Here is a 15,980-nt window from a genome sequence, read left to right on the forward strand (position 1 = left end):
CGAAGGCAGCGTCATCGGGTTTGTTTATTGACACTAGCCAAAGCCCAGAGAGCGGAATACGGGCTACCAGTCCACCCAGCGGTGTTCCCCTGGCGCGTGCGGTTACTGTAGGCAATATCGGCCACTGCTTGCCACAGCCGACTGATCACCGCGTGCACCATGAGCTTCCGCCATGGCGCCGGGTCATATCAGGTTCGTCGAACGGCAGCAACCACTCCGGGAGTTCTGGCAGCCACAGTGGAGTAGGCACCCACAGTGCATTTAGTACCAGCACTGACATCACGCCCACCACGCCCACCATGCCCTCACTTACCACTACATCGGCATTCACCATTCCAATGAATGTACGTGCGTCCTCTACATCGCTCAGCCGGCGAGGCAGTCTGCTGAATCCGCGCAATGAGCTGGCCACGTCAAGTCGTGGTGTCAGTGGCAAAGCAGCTGCCTCCGATCATCTGCAGACAAGCAACATGCCGCTATCAGTGGCTGGCTCGTCGTCATCGACGCTGACAGTCCAGACCCGCCTGTCTCAGGCCAGACCCTAAGTATGAGCAGTGCGACTGCCGCCCCGCTGGCCATCAGTACAATCAAGCAAAGCGTGCCGATGCAGGCACCCGTCAGCGTACAGACTCGTCAGCCAGTGCTATGGATCAGCCACGCGTGCCGTTCATGAAGAGCCGCATCTGTCTTGTAGCCGATGACAACCCAGTGTGCTGCAAGATCATGGAAATTCTGCTTGCCCGCCAACATATGCAGTGCGTGGTCGTGCGCAATGGTGCTGAAGCTATCCGCTGTGCCATGGGGCGCACTGTGTTCCGCGCCATCTTTATGGATGTTGGCATGCCAATCGTTGATGGCGATGAGGCTACCCGTATGATCAAGTCCACATTTAATGCGAACCGCGATACGCCGATCATTGCCATGGCCGCGTATGACGACGAGGCCACTGATATCCTGTATGACAAGGCCATCGTCCAAGCCCATCACTGGGCTGCAGATCAAGCACGCTCTGGCGCCGCACCGCAACAAGAAGTGAGACTTTGTTTGATATTTGTCCTGGCTGGTGCGCAACTGCATCTGCCGTCTATAACACATATCTGCAAGTATGTAAATCTGCAATGGCAAAGATCAAATGTATTGGGAGGGATAGCATATGTGTGGTGGCCAGGTGCCTTTCTTCTGTCAGCACTCATCATAGCGCACAAAATATACTTCAATAATATGGTGCATGCCTAAAACGACCTAGGTCAAATGTCAGGGAAGAGGAAACTAGGTAGCGTGTTCTCCTAGTGATGATTATAATCGTTCTGATAAAACCAAAAGTAAGCGTTCACAAAAATATATTGGAAAAACCAGAAGGAATCCCTGCTGCTAGGAGCCAGCAAGGGGTATTTAAGCAAGCGCCGAGTGCGCATACTGAGCCCTCATCTAAGCCGCGTACGGCCCTGGATAAAGCTGCGCCACTCTCAGTGAGCAATCCGCCTTGGGTGAGTCGGAACCACCCTAGCGGCATGACATGTGAGCAACACCTAATGCACATAGCGGAAGTCGGGGTGGTCATTCTCTAGATAGTCGATCTCGTCTTGCGGCATTCCAGATATATCGAGCGGGTTTGTTTCTTTCTGCCTGTTACGAACAGAAATTATATAGTGAGAAACAAGGGAGACGACAACCGTGAGACAGCCAGCAAACATATTCATACCGTGCCCAAACAGGTAGCGCGGTGCATCCTTGTTGCGGTAGATGTACGATGTGCAAAGGCCGCCCAAACCACCAAACATGATATCCACCGCACTTGAAATGGCAGCGCGCGTTGGGCCACCGACGTTGCTCATGATCCACCCAGGACCGATGCTGTGGCCGCCAAACCCGCCAAACGACAACATGCAGAGAGCAACAATCCGCGCTGGGTTGTTGGTGACGCTTAGTAGAATAGCTGATGCAACGATGAGCCAGAATGCGCAGAAAAGCGAACTACGAAAGTGGGAACCAAACCACTTTGGGTAGAAACGGGCAAGATGGATTCCGACGAAACCGCAGATTCCTGGTGCTGCCTGAATAGCCTGTGACGCACCGGCGGTGAAGCCCATCTCCTTGACAATAATCGAGGAAAATGTCAAGATGGTGTTGATTCCAAAGTTGGAGCAAAACATAATGAGCGCCTGGGAGTAAATGAGCGGATCGCGGGCATGGTCGAGCAGACGTTTGCGGCTGATATCCTTCTTACCGCCCTCGACCTGGTCCTGTGCCATACGCTGGCTGATTATCGCCTTCTCCTCTGGCTTTAGGATCCAGCTCTTGTCAGGATAGTCCGCCAAGAAGAGGTACATAATAAATCCGTATCCAACCGTGACCAGTCCCTCGATGAAAAAAATCCACTCCCACCGCTTGAAGCGCGTGTTGGTTATTTTGCCAATGCCGGTTGCAATTGGCCCGCCGATGACAGCCCCAGTAGCGAATGCCGAGTAGAAAAGACTAATGCGCGATGTAACCATCTGGCGAGGGTACCAGAGCGTGATCAGCATTAAGGCACCCGGCGTCGCACCGCTCTCAGCGGCACCAAGGAACAGACGACACAGAATCAGGTCGGTCTTGTTTCTGGCGAAAGCCATGCACATGTTAATGACGCCCCACAGAACAGTGAGAAGAGAAAGCCAGTGCCGTGCTCCAACCCTGCGCAGGGCCAGGTTGCTTGGAAGCATTAGTAGAAGGTATGTCGGGTACATAATGCTGGCGACAACGTTGAAGTCGGATCCAGACAGCCCAGTGTCCTTCTCAAGACCAACGACTTTGGAAAGCCCAAGGTTTCCGCGGTCCATCGAATTGAGCATGTTGCTGAGGAATAGCACAAATAGAAGCGTTGCGTCTACCTTTCTAAAGGCCCACCTGAGCCTGGGATCGTTCTCGTCAATGGCTGCTTTCTCCTTGATTTCATCAGTATATTCGGGCGACGCAATGGGCAGTGGCTCTGTGATAGAGTCACTTGGAGGGGTACTCAAGTCCAGCATCAATATAGCAGCAGGATAAATAGAAGACTTGGATAGACTAGTGTGGAATGTAAAGTGAGCGTTTTCAACTGACATTCAGTTGCGGAAAACTAAAGTACACATGAGACAGTGGCTGTGGACCGCCACCTCCGTCATTGTACGTATTTAAGGGAATGGATATTGTCTTTTCGTTAGCATCTGAGCGCTGGCTTGTGGATAGAGAAGTGCTGAGGTGGAGAAAGCGGGTATGGCTGACCGGCGAGGGAGATGTAGGTTTCATCATTATGCACTACTTCCGATAGCTTGTAGGGATTCGGCTATGAGGATACAATTCAGGACCACAGGTATCCTGCTGAAATGTGGGCTGACGATTGCCCAAAACAATGTGTAACTGCATCTTACAATCATTTGAGGGGGGGTTTTTGGTATGCCCAAGAGCTGCGGGTTTCACAGCCGATTACACCTCTCTGTTATTTACACCTATTCAACTACGAACCACAGGACGCAATGGCAGACACTGAGGATAATCGGCAACGACAGCAGGACGAGATCCTAGCTCTAGTGGCAATTTTTGGCGATGAAGCAGTCAAAACAAGCGAAATCACAGGCGACAGCTCGTTTGAACTTTATGTGCCTCTCGACATTTTGGAGGCACAGGCCGATATACGCTTCCATTTACCAGCAACATATCCGTCAGAGGACCCGCCGGTGTTTGAATGGCTTGCATCACACGATCTACGGAGCCAGTCCAAAGACAAAAAGCCTGGATATGTGTATCCAGAGCGGCAGCTGTCGCTGACCGCTGGCATGCGTGAAGATGTCGCGGCAGAGCTACGGCGCATCTGGGACGAAGACCTGGGCAAGGATGTTGTGGTGTTTTCATGGGCATCCTGGCTGCCGGAATACCTGGAGGCGCACTGGCCACATCCGCTAGATCCAATCCCCCTGCCTTCCGACAATCAAGCAACCAAGAATTCGCCTCAGCCTGATCTTGGTGGCAGCACGGCAGGCGAAATGGCACAGATGAGCACAAAATCCCAGTACGCAGGACCAGATATCTACACGGGACTGCCGCTGGAGATGAAGAAGAGTGTATTTGTCGCGCACGTCGCTAGCGTCACCAGCAGCGAGGATGTGGTAATGGTGCGCGACCGTCTGCTCGAAGACAAGCGAATTGCGCAGGCAACACACAATATTCTAGCATACAGAATCCGTCTGGAGAACGGCTCGATCTGCCAAGACAACGACGATGACGGCGAGACGGCTGCTGGGAAAAGACTTGGGCATCTGCTGCAGCTGCTTGAAGCTGAGGATGTCATGGTTGTCGTTACCCGATGGTTTGGTGGCACGCACCTGGGGCCTGACCGGTTCAAGCTTATAAACAATGCTGCGCGGCAAGCATTGGAGGACGGCGGGTTCCTAACCACAAAGGATGGGGTAAGCAAGGCACAGTCGAAGAAGGGAAAGAAGAATTAGACGCTTTTTATTCGGAGTTTGAATCGGATTCTGATTCTGAGATGTACTGGTCCCAGTGTGAGGACTCATGGGAGATCTTGGGTGCGGGCTGGGCTGGAGCAGGTCTCTGGGCAGGGACCGAGGTCTGAGCAGTCGAACGAGTACTCACTACAGGCTGTTTGTTTTGCCGGAGGTTCGCCAGGGCCGCGGAAAGTGAAGTGTTTGCTGTGATAGGTGTCGCCGGTCGCTCATATGGCTTACTGCGCACCGTTAGTGATGTTCTGGCTCCGGAAACATCAACAGTTTTTTTCGCCGCAGTTGGCCTGCGACTCTTCGCTTCCTTGCTAGGGGCTGGTCCCAGCGTGATACGGCCGGATTTGTCCAGTTGTTGATCATCGGTCGCTACATCATCAGGCTCGTTCGCGTCATCCAAATACCGATTCCATTTGGATCGAGGGATATCGCCGTTGGCATTCTGCTCCTGGCTCTGAACCATTTGCGAACTGGATGATAGCGATGGAAGACATGTCATCATTAGCTGCTTGACTTGGTTTGCTTGTCCACTCTTCATGTTCATCTCCATGACGATCGGACGGCAGTCCTTGGACGCAGTTGACTCAAAGTATACACGTTTTAGGCTTTGCTTTAGGCCACACACAACGCAAGACCATTTCTTGGCTTTCTTCTCCTGCTGTGTCTGGAACCGAGCACATTTGTCCTCGGCACAGCGCACGACTTGGTAATTGGGCATTCTCAGAAGCAATGGTATATATAGACAAAAAATGCTGTGGGTTACAGAGACAAAAGCTTTTGATGATCTCGAAAATATATGCGCGTTTAGATGATTACATACTATGGCAATATGGATATCATCACTCGTCCTCAGACTGTCAGCAGCGCCGAGTGCTTCTTGCCACGCGGGTAGACTACAAATGTGCTGGCAAACAACCCAGTCATGATGCTCAGCGACGTGCGGATCATCTGTACCGCCAGCTGCGTGCTCGATCCCGAAGCAGTGAACATGGACAGGATGCCACGCACACCAACGCTCCCGGGTACGAGGATCATCATGCCAGGTAGCATGACTGCGTAGGCATTGTGCTTGAACAGCTTACTCCACAGGTTGGCCACCAGGCCGAGCACAAACGCGGCAACAACCGGCCCGATAATCGTCAGCTGCAGGTGCATCACTAAGTACCAGAACACGGCGAACATGGCGCCGCCAACAATGACGCACGCGTGCCAGTCGCGCGGATGCACGTTGATCAGGAGGCAGATGCTGCAGATTGAAACAGGGAAGGTTAGCCACCAGTACCACTGAGAGACAGGGCTGCAGGTGCCTGTATTCATGTCTGGAACGCGTCCTGGCCGCGAGAAAATCTCCACAAATATGTTGTTGCCCAGCTCGATGCCAAATGCGATGATGAATGCCAAGACTAGCGCGTAGAATACGCGGATCGTGCCAGCGTGCATGTTGCGCGCTGTCAGCTCGATGACGCCCGTAGTAAGAACCAGGCCGGGCAGCAGGACCACGGTGGCGGATAGTGTGACGGAGGCAAAGCATAGGTGGCTAGGGAAGATTGTAGCGACAAAACCAGACAGAATGCTGACCGAGACCTCGAACAGGTTTGTGTAGCCCTTTAGTCGACCGGCAACCAGATTCAGGCACCCGATGACGATGCCAAGGATTAGCGCTGCTAGCGAGTCCCACCACGATCCACTAAAAGCCAGTAGGCACACGGACCACGACGCTAGTCCCCAGTCAAGCACCTGCCAGTACCAAGCGAACAGGGGTGGTGCGCTCATGATGCGGTCCAGCTCACCCAGGGCTTCTTCAACCGTCATCTTATCGCGACTTACACGCCTGAACACGCGGTCGGTTAACTCGAGTCGGTGCATATCATAGCCGTTCGGGCAGCGGATGATCTTGGTCTCCGTAGTGGACGTCGCCGTATCCTCGATCGAGATCAGGACCAGCCCAGGAATGGTTGTGAACGTGGCAGTGATGCACAGATGCCGTGCCATCCGCAGCAAATTATCTTCCAGGTGGTGCAGGGGCGCACCATACTGCATCATGGCCTCTGCCAGCAAGCAGAGCAGGCGCTGGTGCAGCAGCAGCTTCTGGATTCCCTTCATCAGCGCCCTGCGTTTGGCATCCAGAATGGCCGCCTCCTTTTCATGAGTCACAGACGTCGGTGTAGGTGCAATCGTGTCCAGCAGGGGTCCATGGCGTCTCATCCAGTCACCCATGTCGTCAATGCTGTTGGCGCGTGAGATGACTGGCGAGTTGATCAGTGATTGCAGGCCAGGTGTCGACAGCGCATATGGCAGAAACTGCGTCAGGTTGACTGCATTGAACGGCGCGCGCATGGCGGGCGGTGTCTTATTCGCTGGCACCGACCCGCTGGTGTTTGTCTGGTCGATCGCCTTTTTTTCGCTGGCAAAGGTGACCTTCTCGTTGAACTCTGCAGGATCTGTGGGCTCCTCAAGCACACTAGCCCTTGTGCTTGCATGGCGTGATGCTGCCGCTGGTTTAGCAGGCATTGTGGCCAAATTTGGCTTTGTCATCGATGTCTCACTGCTCGCGACGTTAGGTTGTGCGTCAGGCTGCACCGACTGCCTATGCGATCTGTTTCTGATACGTGACAGGCTGGAGGCGTGTAGCTGGTCGCGCAGTTTCTGGATCCGCCGCCGCCGCGAGCTCGTGCCATGCTGCATCCGCCGCTTCTGCTCCATGTGCTTCTGGCCCAGCCGCTCGCGCTGCTGGTCGATATCGGCAAGCTGCAGATAGTGCGACAGCAGACCTGGGTTGTCTGCTCCAGCAGGCGCGCTGCTGGTGGGCGTGTCGATGTCATGTTCGACAGCCGCAACATCCAGATGAATTTGTAGTGGCCGCTGCACGCGTCCAGGTCCTGTGCGTTGCACGGAGCTGGTGGCTGTAGGGTCTGGCTGCAGGCGGGCTGCCAGCCGCGACAAATCACGCTCGAATGGACCAACGCGGGCCTCAGCGTGCCGGTCGATCGGCGCAGGTCTGTCCATGTACGTCGGTTTGCTGCTGATTGTCTCCAGCATGCTGTCTGACGATACGCTGCTCAAGGACTCCTCGGATGGGCGCGGGCTCAGGGAGGGGAGGGAGCTATCGCTGGAGTGGCGAGAGACGAATGGCGTCGACCCTGGAGCAGCGTCCCCGGAATGCTCCTTCTCATTTTCTGGCTGTTTGGCGTCGGACTTGCGCTCAGACATAGTCCGTGATGTCTAGAATTAAGGGTAGTGTGTAAAAGCAATACTAGGGCAAATACTGGCTAAGAATAGTGATGACAGCGTAATGGCGTGGATGGGTCTGTGCAGCTGTGCATAAGGAGGGATAGGAAATAAAATGAGGAAAGAAGAGCGTCCTGAGGTGTGCGTAGGACACGAAGGAATCGGCAGACGGGCGTGGGACGGGAAATAGCTTAAATAGCCCTTGCCATTTCGAGTCGTACCTGGCGCGCGCGCTTCTACAAGCTGACAAATGGGGTTAGATGTCTAACCAAACAAGGAGTAAGGCTGCCGATGCTAGCCATGCACGCCCTCCATCAACGCCCACCAAGTACCTCAAACAACTAGTCGATGTCCATGAGAACGCACAGCTACGAATACGGAATCGAGCTGGCCCGTTTGCTTTATCTTACAACAGTGTCATGAACACTCGGCGCACTGGTTCTTTTTGTTCACACCGTCCCAAATAAGGAAGGTGCAGCCCCGAGTCAGTGAAAGCCAGCATCGAAATCCCGCCGTGGACCGAGGCTCTTTGCGAGAAAATTCTTCGCTACTGGCCCCACCAAAAAAAAGCTGACGGAGAGATAGAGATGCGTTGGGTCGATAAAGAGATCAGCCAGAAGCAGTGGAGTGAAGGAGGCAACCGAGGTGAATTGAGCATTGACATACGGCCATTGACCCCACACCCCCGTGTTCATTGACGTGTGCTGCGCATAAGTCTGCGCACCTATATGCAGAAGCACTGCATCAGCCACACGCAACGACACAGGCTGCCTGTGGCGGGATTTCAGGTTATTTTCTCAAACATTGTTCGATTTCAACAAAGCCATTGTAATGGTTGCTGGAAATCCAGTCCCAGACACAAAATATCCCACTGCCGTATCTTTAAATCAGCATGGCAGCGGCAAACACCACAGCAACCTGCGTTGACGCCAGAGCCAGCATGGAGACAGATCCCGCAGCGCTGGTACCCGACGAGCTGCCCGACGAGCTGCGGTGACCAGATGAGCTGCCGCTCTCAAGATCCTCGAGCTCCGAGTCATTGACCGTCGGCACCCGTCCGTTGTTGTTGCTGGGCGTGTTGATGTCGGTGGTCTTGTCCGCACACGAGTCCGCCTTCGACGACGGCTTGGCAGTCTGCGTATCAAATCCGTCAGCCTTGCACTGCTTCTTGTCTTCATAGTATGCGTTAACGGCGTACGATGCGCGCACAGAGACGTCGCAGAACGCGTAGTGTCCGTACTCGCCCTTGGCGGTGTTCGTTTGGATCTCCGAGCACGACACGTCCTTGCACACGTTGCCGATCAGATCGCCCGCCTTGCCAGCATCCGAATCCGTGACGTTGCCCTTGATCGCGCACGAGAACGAGCTAGAGATGCACTGGCAGCTGGCAGACGAGGGCGTCGGTGGCAGGATCTTGGGAGCGACATGCCATGTGTCAGTAACGCTGGGGCACGAGGGGCGCTTGGCCGAGGACTGCTTGTATTCGCTCATCTTGACACCCTTGGGGGAGACTGCCGCCAGAGCCTTCTTGAAGTTGTCGTAGTCATCAGTCTTTTCGACACCAGTCTTGCCGTACGTGACCGATGCCAGGCCGTAGTTGTTGGCCTCCTCTGAGTACTCGTACATGAAGCCGCCCGAGAACACAGTGTCCATGTCGCTGCCATATAGGGATCCAACCTCAGGGAACTTGCGCGGGCGCTGAGCGTTGCAGCCGTACTCGGTCAGCAGCACGGGGACCGGGTAGCTGGCGTACTGCTTGACAAACTCTTCGTACCCGGACGTCTCAAACGTCATGTCGCCGCACCAGTTGTACAGGTTCATGCCATAAAAGTCGACGTTCTCGGAGTTGTCCTCACTGCACACAAAGTGGGCTGCCAGCTGGTCACGGATCGAGGGCTCGTCGTTCGACGCATAGCCGACCGGCGTCGTGATGTTCTGCTTCTTCAGGTACGCCTTGATATCGCGTGCCGCAGCCTTCACAAAGGCAGCCGCCGGCGTCGTCTTATCGTCATTAGTGACCTCGTTGCCAATGACGTACGCGGCCACATTCTTGTAGACCGAAAAGTTGTCGACCTTGGCGCGGAACTTGGCGAACAGATCGGTCGTCCACTCCGGGTACGCCCGGTTGATAGCGTAGCTGGGGGCGGGCACGTCCAGAACCACGTAGATGCCGGCCTTCTCTAGGGCAGCCATGCACACGTCGTGGTTCTTGGTGTAGTCGGTTTGGTACACGCGGATGGCGTTGATGCCCAGGTCCTTGAAGGACTCAATGTCGCGCTTGCATCCGACCGTGTCGGCCAGCGGGTCGCGGTTGTTGGGATCCGGCTCGCCGTTCTCGGGCTGGTAAGCCAGACCCTTGAAGAAAAACTCGTCGCCGGTCACGGAGTTGAAGAACTTGTTGTCCTTGATCACAATTTTGTCCAGAGCGACGGCACTGCCCAGCAGTGCGGTCAGAGCGAAAATTGAGACACGCATGGTAAACAGGAGGTGGGGGAGGAAGAGAGTGAGGGCAATAAGGTAGTTCGTGAAAAATGGAAGGTGGAAGAGAGGAAAGCAAAGGAGAACGAAAAGACGAGAGAAGAGGGAGCACGCTCTATTTACCTGCTGTTCGTGACAGTTTCATAGTGGGAAATAGAACACAAACCCCCAATGGCGATCGGACCAGACAGCGAGACTGATGACATGTGGAACCAAGCGGTCCTACCCAAACTTTCAGATGCAGGTGTTTTTTCTCTACAAACTGGTGCGCTTGTTTACTGTGCACCCACTCATTTTTCGCTTTTGAATTTTCCACAATGGCAGACGACGATGCCCGGGCAGCAGCATTCACGCCCCGAGTTGGCCTCTTCCGGCGTCGCCCGCACACCACCGACAAATGGTACACGCCGGTAGTCTCGCTCGACTACGAAATTCACTCTGCCCACAACATTGCACTGACAGCCTGTGGTCTCGGCATTTTGATCGGTCTCGGTCTCTCTGCCGCTATGACGCTTGGCTTCACGCACTTTGGAGTCCTCGGGCTCTACATAGCCGTGGCCGCTGTCTACCACATGCTTGAGTACCTGAGCGTGGCCATGTACAATCCGACACGCGTCACCATGGAGTCCTTCATGTTCAATCCCGACGAGGGCAACCACTATTACAAGGCGATGCTGGTGTCAATTGCAGAGTACTGCATCGAGTCGTACTTGTGTGGGTCGAGCAAGGCGCCAGGTGTGGTGACCTGTGCTGGTCTGGTGATGGCAGTGCTTGGCCAGGCAATGCGTACGCTGGCGATGGTTACAGCGAAATCGAGCTTCAACCACTATATTGCGAATCGGAAGGAATCTGACCACCAGCTGATTACACATGGTGTGTACAAGTATGAGAGGCACCCATCGTACGTAGGGTTCTTCTTGTGGGCGGTCGGACTGCAGATTATGCTGAAGAACCCGGTATCGGTAATTGGGTTTGCAGCAGTGCTCGGGTACTTCTTTTTGCGGAGGACAAGGTATGAGGAGCACACGCTGAGAGTGTTTTTTGGTCCGCAGTATGACAGCTACTGCAGGCGCACTGGCACATTGATTCCATTTATTGGCGATACCAGCGTCGCACGGGAGCCAGTAGACCATGAAGACGATGACGTTGATGTTGATTCTGTGGATGAGGATGTAGAGAGTTCTTAATAAAAGGTAGAGCAGTCTTTTTTTTTTAAATTATGGCTATAAGGGGCTTCAGTCTAGGACCATCGGGACCAGCTCATCTAGCTGCGAGTCTGGCTGCCGCCCACTCTCTGGGAAGTAGAACAGCAGTGCATTGTAGACATCGGCCCTTTCTTTGCGCAGCAGCTCGTGTGAGGGCGCCGGCTTGACCACACTCTGGTTCGCTGAGATCTGGAACAGCGCCGTGCTCAGTGCGCGGAATGAGTGACTCTCGCTGGGATCCGAGTGGTTTACCAGCGGCGAAACGCACTGCTGCAGATATGCCAGCGCCTGGGCTGTGCCTCCCTTTGACGTCGATGCAGCGGGCGGACCAGAAACGGTCATTCCAAGGCCAGGGATTGACTCTGGCTTCTCGTCCATCAGATTCGGGCTTGGGATGGCCGACGCCTTGATCTCGTCCACACAGTTGGGCTGGCGCTGGCTTGCCAAGCCTGCACACATGTCAAGGTAGCGACGCTGGCGTACCAGGTAGAGGGCACGGCGCAGGATGTCCTGGGGCTGGGTCTCATCATGCTCATCTCCCATGTATCGTTGAAGCGGGCGCTCTTGTTGGTTGGCCAGTTCGGGTTGCCGCCAAACATAAAGTGCTTGCGTGTCTGCCGGTCATATACCCAGTCTTGGGCAAACCGTGCTGACGGGTATGACCCGGGAGCCATTCCGAGTGCTGCAGGGCTGCGTGCCGAATGGTACACCTCTGTCCACGTCTCTGTAGGGATATGGTAGCATAGCACGACCATCAGGACGCACTCCTCGACAGCCTTGCGCTGGTTATCTCTGCGGCTAGATTTGGGGCGCATGGTCGACATTGTCGGGGACACAGTGTACCGCACGCCCGAGTCCATGATGCTGGAGCATGGCAGGAAGCCGGCGCCCGACGAGTACGACGCATAGGCGCCCTGGGCAGCATGCAGCTCCGCTGTCCCCATGACGTCGCGGCTGCGCATCGACATCATCGACTGCAAGGGCAGCGCACTGCTGCTCTCGTTTTGCACCGACGCCATCACGTAGAGCTCCTGGCGCTCAGTGTCCAGAGTGGTCATGACCGAGCGGCCGTCCTGCACCAGGTGGACGTGGTGCGGGTGGATCTCGCTGGCCTCGGGCGCCATCAGCGCCGTACGCTGCGGCTCCATGCCCGTGGTATAGTGCGGGTGTTCGGCGAGGTACCGCTGCTGCGTTGCTGGCTGCCTCGTGCCCCATGTGGCCATCAGGTCCTGAGTGCGTTCGTAGAACGTGTTGCTGGCAATATCGTAGATGAACAGATCGCCGGGCGTCGCCACGTCGCGCTTGCTGGACACGACATACAGGCGCTGCAGCTGCGGGTCAATCGTCATCGAGTGGAAGTACCGGCCACGCACATGCTGGTCCTTGTCATGCATGTGGGCGTCGGGTTTGAGCATGGTCCAGGCATGCCGGCGCAGATCAAACTTGTACAGTCCGCTATACACATAGTCAGTGTCGCTGTTGTTTGGCTGCAGGACCTTACCGCCGTACACGTAGATGCTCGAGAAGCGCGGATCGAACACCATCTGCGCATCAAACACCAGCTTGGGCCCGCCAAGGACCTCCGTGTTCTCCGACAGCATCAGCCACTCGTCACGGATTGTGTCATAGCAGTACAGGTCGTTTTCCAGGCCGATGTTGGCTCGGTGCTCGTGCTCGACGTAGCGCCCCATGATGTAGAGGCACTTTGTGACGCTGTCAAAGCACATCGAGTGGCACGAGCATGGGCCAGGTCCGCCATTGTCCCGCGTGTTGCTGCTGATGCACGTCCACCGGCCTGTGTCCATCTTGAACACCCACAGATCGCCCATGTTGTTGGCGCCATCCCACCCGCCGTACAGATATGCTTCGCGGTTCTCGGAGTCCACGCACATCTGGTGGCCGCCGCGCGGCGATGGGCATGGGTACAGCTCCGGATCTGCGGCCGTACCCCACTTGGCCTGGTACGGAATCTTGGCAATGCAGGTGCCAAAGATGCCTGACTGCTCAGCGCGCTGGAGAAGCTGCTCAGCACGATCATAGTCGGCTTTGTCAACCAGGGCCTCGTGCAGCTGTGTCAGAAGCGGAGTCTCAAACTGCACGTTTGACTGCTGCTGCAGGGCCTTGAAGGCGTCGGTGTAGTTGCGTTCGCGGAAGAACTTGAGGCACGATCTGACCACCTCACGCTCCTTTAGCTGCTCAAAGTCGCGGATGATGGGCTGCATAATCTGAGGATCCATGGTTCCGCGCAACTCCACGTACCAAACACTGAAGTTGAACTTTTGGTCGTGTGCTAGCAGCGGCTGGATCTTGATGTACTGGCACGGAATGTACTATTTGCGTTTTTCTGTTTAGCAGTTGTGCTGCATGCGGGCAATGCTGCCTTGGAGAGAGCAGTGGGGCCAGGCTACTTACATGTCCACTAAGCCTCTGCTTGACCGATATTGTCTCGGGCTCGTTGTCGTTGCGTAGTCCGCTGTAGAGCAGCTCGGTCATGGTGTCCTGGTTCATGCCGCCAAAGACCTTGAACTCTTTGAGGTTGCATACATGGGCTACGGAAAGGGGAGATATCAACACACATGTCGCCTGCTCAGCGCTTCCTCCTACGTTTCGCTGTGCATGCACTTACTCTTGTGGAACTTGCCGAATTTTATCGATCCTAGAAGAGTCCAAGAGCAGAGGCTCGCCCCCGTGCCCGGAGAGCGTGCAGACGTGATATGAACGATTAGCAAGAGAACGCACAACGGAGAGGGCAATCTCCCCTCGCATCCAAGAGAATATCCACTGCAACAGAGCGCACAAGCGACCGTCATTCAGCCATGCGCACATACAAATGCAGTACAAATCGCCTGCTGCTAGAACAAAGTGACAATCTCATGTGGCCTACTTACTGACAAGCGCTGGATGCTCGAGTCGCAGCGTGATGTATTGCCGGTGGTTGTTGGCATTGGTCGACCACCTCGACGCCTGGTCGTGCGGTCGATCCACTTGAATGTTATGTGGCAGGAAATTGGCCGAATGGCTCGACCATGCGTGGATCTCGTAAGGCAACACGTCATACTCGGTACGCAATCCCTGTCCGTCCACCACGCCATCGTACCCGCCGCACATGCCCATGTCCTCCTCTGCCTCTACGTCTTTCGCCAGCGTGGCAGGGAAATACGTGCGAGACACTGATGTGGGCGACATCCACGCAGGGAGCCCTGGCATCACACTCGGCGCTTTGGTGTCGTCTTTGACCGACGGCGAGATAATGCGGTAGTTTGCGTTTGTCATGAACGGGCGTCATGTTCATGCTTTCAGCCTGGTGGAATGGTGGTGGCTGCTGGCTGGGGTTGCACGGCGCTTCTGTGAAGGACGACGAGGACGACGACGCGGTCATGCCGACGCTGCTCATTCCGGCTATAGGAATATTGCCCGACGACGGCGTTCGTTTTGTCGACATTTCCAAGAATGGAGGAGGGTATGAAAAGAGGAAATTCAGCTCTAGAAAATAGAAAAAAGTGCAGTGAGAGAGGAGAGAGAGGAGAGAGGAACAGCTGGCGAAAATTCGCAGCCTTTACAGCCACGCATTATTCTTCTCTCGCATACGGCGGTTGCAACCTGGACGCTGCATTACGCAGGCGTAGGGAAGGGGGAGGGGTAGAATGGGCCAGTCGGCAAGCCCTCTTTTCTGCCACCCCGCCCTTTTCCCCTCTACTGGTCATTTTGCCATAACGGGGAGATGACGTGCAGTAAAAGTGTTCAGAGCGCATATTCCGTTCGCACGTTATTTTTTGCATTCGTCTCCGTATCGTCTCCATCCCCTCGCATTCCCTCTGCTCTCTTTTTGTCGTCCGTGCATCCGCCTTTACGGAATGGGAATTTGCGTTCTTTGCTGATTACTACACATATCTCCAGCCCATTCCGATTACATTTCCTCCGCAAACAAATATCTCAGAAACATTCCAACCATGTCGACCAGAGTCCAGAAGGTGATGGTCAACCCCATCAACGTCATTTTCAAGTTCTGCAGACCAAGGAGCGCGTCCAGATCTGGCTGTTTGAGCAGAAGACGCTGCGGCTCGAGGGCCGCATTCTGGGCTTGACGAGTTCATGAATGTTGTGCTCGATGACGCCGAGGAATTGCACACCAAGAAGGACACCAGAAAGCCGCTGGGCCGGGTAATGCTCAAGGGCGACAACATCACACTGATCCGCCAGGCAACCGTTTGAGTATAGCGAATAAAAAAGTTTATTTACTGGCGATTCTGCTCATAAAATGACAGCATGAACTGGACAACGGCCTGTGCGCCCTCGATGGTCATGGCGTTGTAGAGCGACACGCGGATTCCGCCGACGCTGCGGTGCCTTTGAGCTGGATCATGTTCTCCTGGGCCGCCTCAGCGACAAACTGCGCCTCCAGCTCCTTGGTCGGCAGATTAAACACAATGTTCATGCGGCTGCGATACTGCTTGTCGACCGGGCCCTTGAAGAACTCTGGGTGCGAATCAATAGTGTCATAGACGAGCTTGGCCCGCTCCTCGCGCAGCTCCTCGACCTTCTCCAGACCCAGGCTCTCGACCCACTTGAACACCAGCCCGCAGACATAGATTCG

At 55.0% G+C, this 15,980-nt stretch overlaps 2 protein-coding genes across 2 annotated transcripts; one reads left to right on the forward strand and one right to left on the reverse strand.

Annotated features, from left to right (window-relative positions):
• Positions 1-715: 715 nt before the first annotated feature.
• Positions 716-1,287, forward strand: DL89DRAFT_273413 (uncharacterized protein; the record flags this gene model as incomplete). Its single annotated transcript, XM_040889063.1, has 1 exon — positions 716-1,287. A coding segment is annotated over exon 1 (313 nt), but the record flags the coding sequence as incomplete, so codon positions are not given.
• Positions 1,288-15,621: 14,334 nt separating this feature from the next.
• Positions 15,622-15,950, reverse strand: DL89DRAFT_298485 (uncharacterized protein; the record flags this gene model as incomplete). Its single annotated transcript, XM_040890791.1, has 2 exons — positions 15,622-15,724; positions 15,778-15,950. Coding segments are annotated over 2 exons (276 nt in total), but the record flags the coding sequence as incomplete, so codon positions are not given.
• Positions 15,951-15,980: the final 30 nt, after the last annotated feature.

This window comes from Linderina pennispora (assembly GCF_002104995.1).
Source record: "Linderina pennispora strain ATCC 12442 chromosome Unknown DL89scaffold_209, whole genome shotgun sequence".
Classification (NCBI taxonomy): domain Eukaryota; kingdom Fungi; phylum Kickxellomycota; class Kickxellomycetes; order Kickxellales; family Kickxellaceae; genus Linderina; species Linderina pennispora.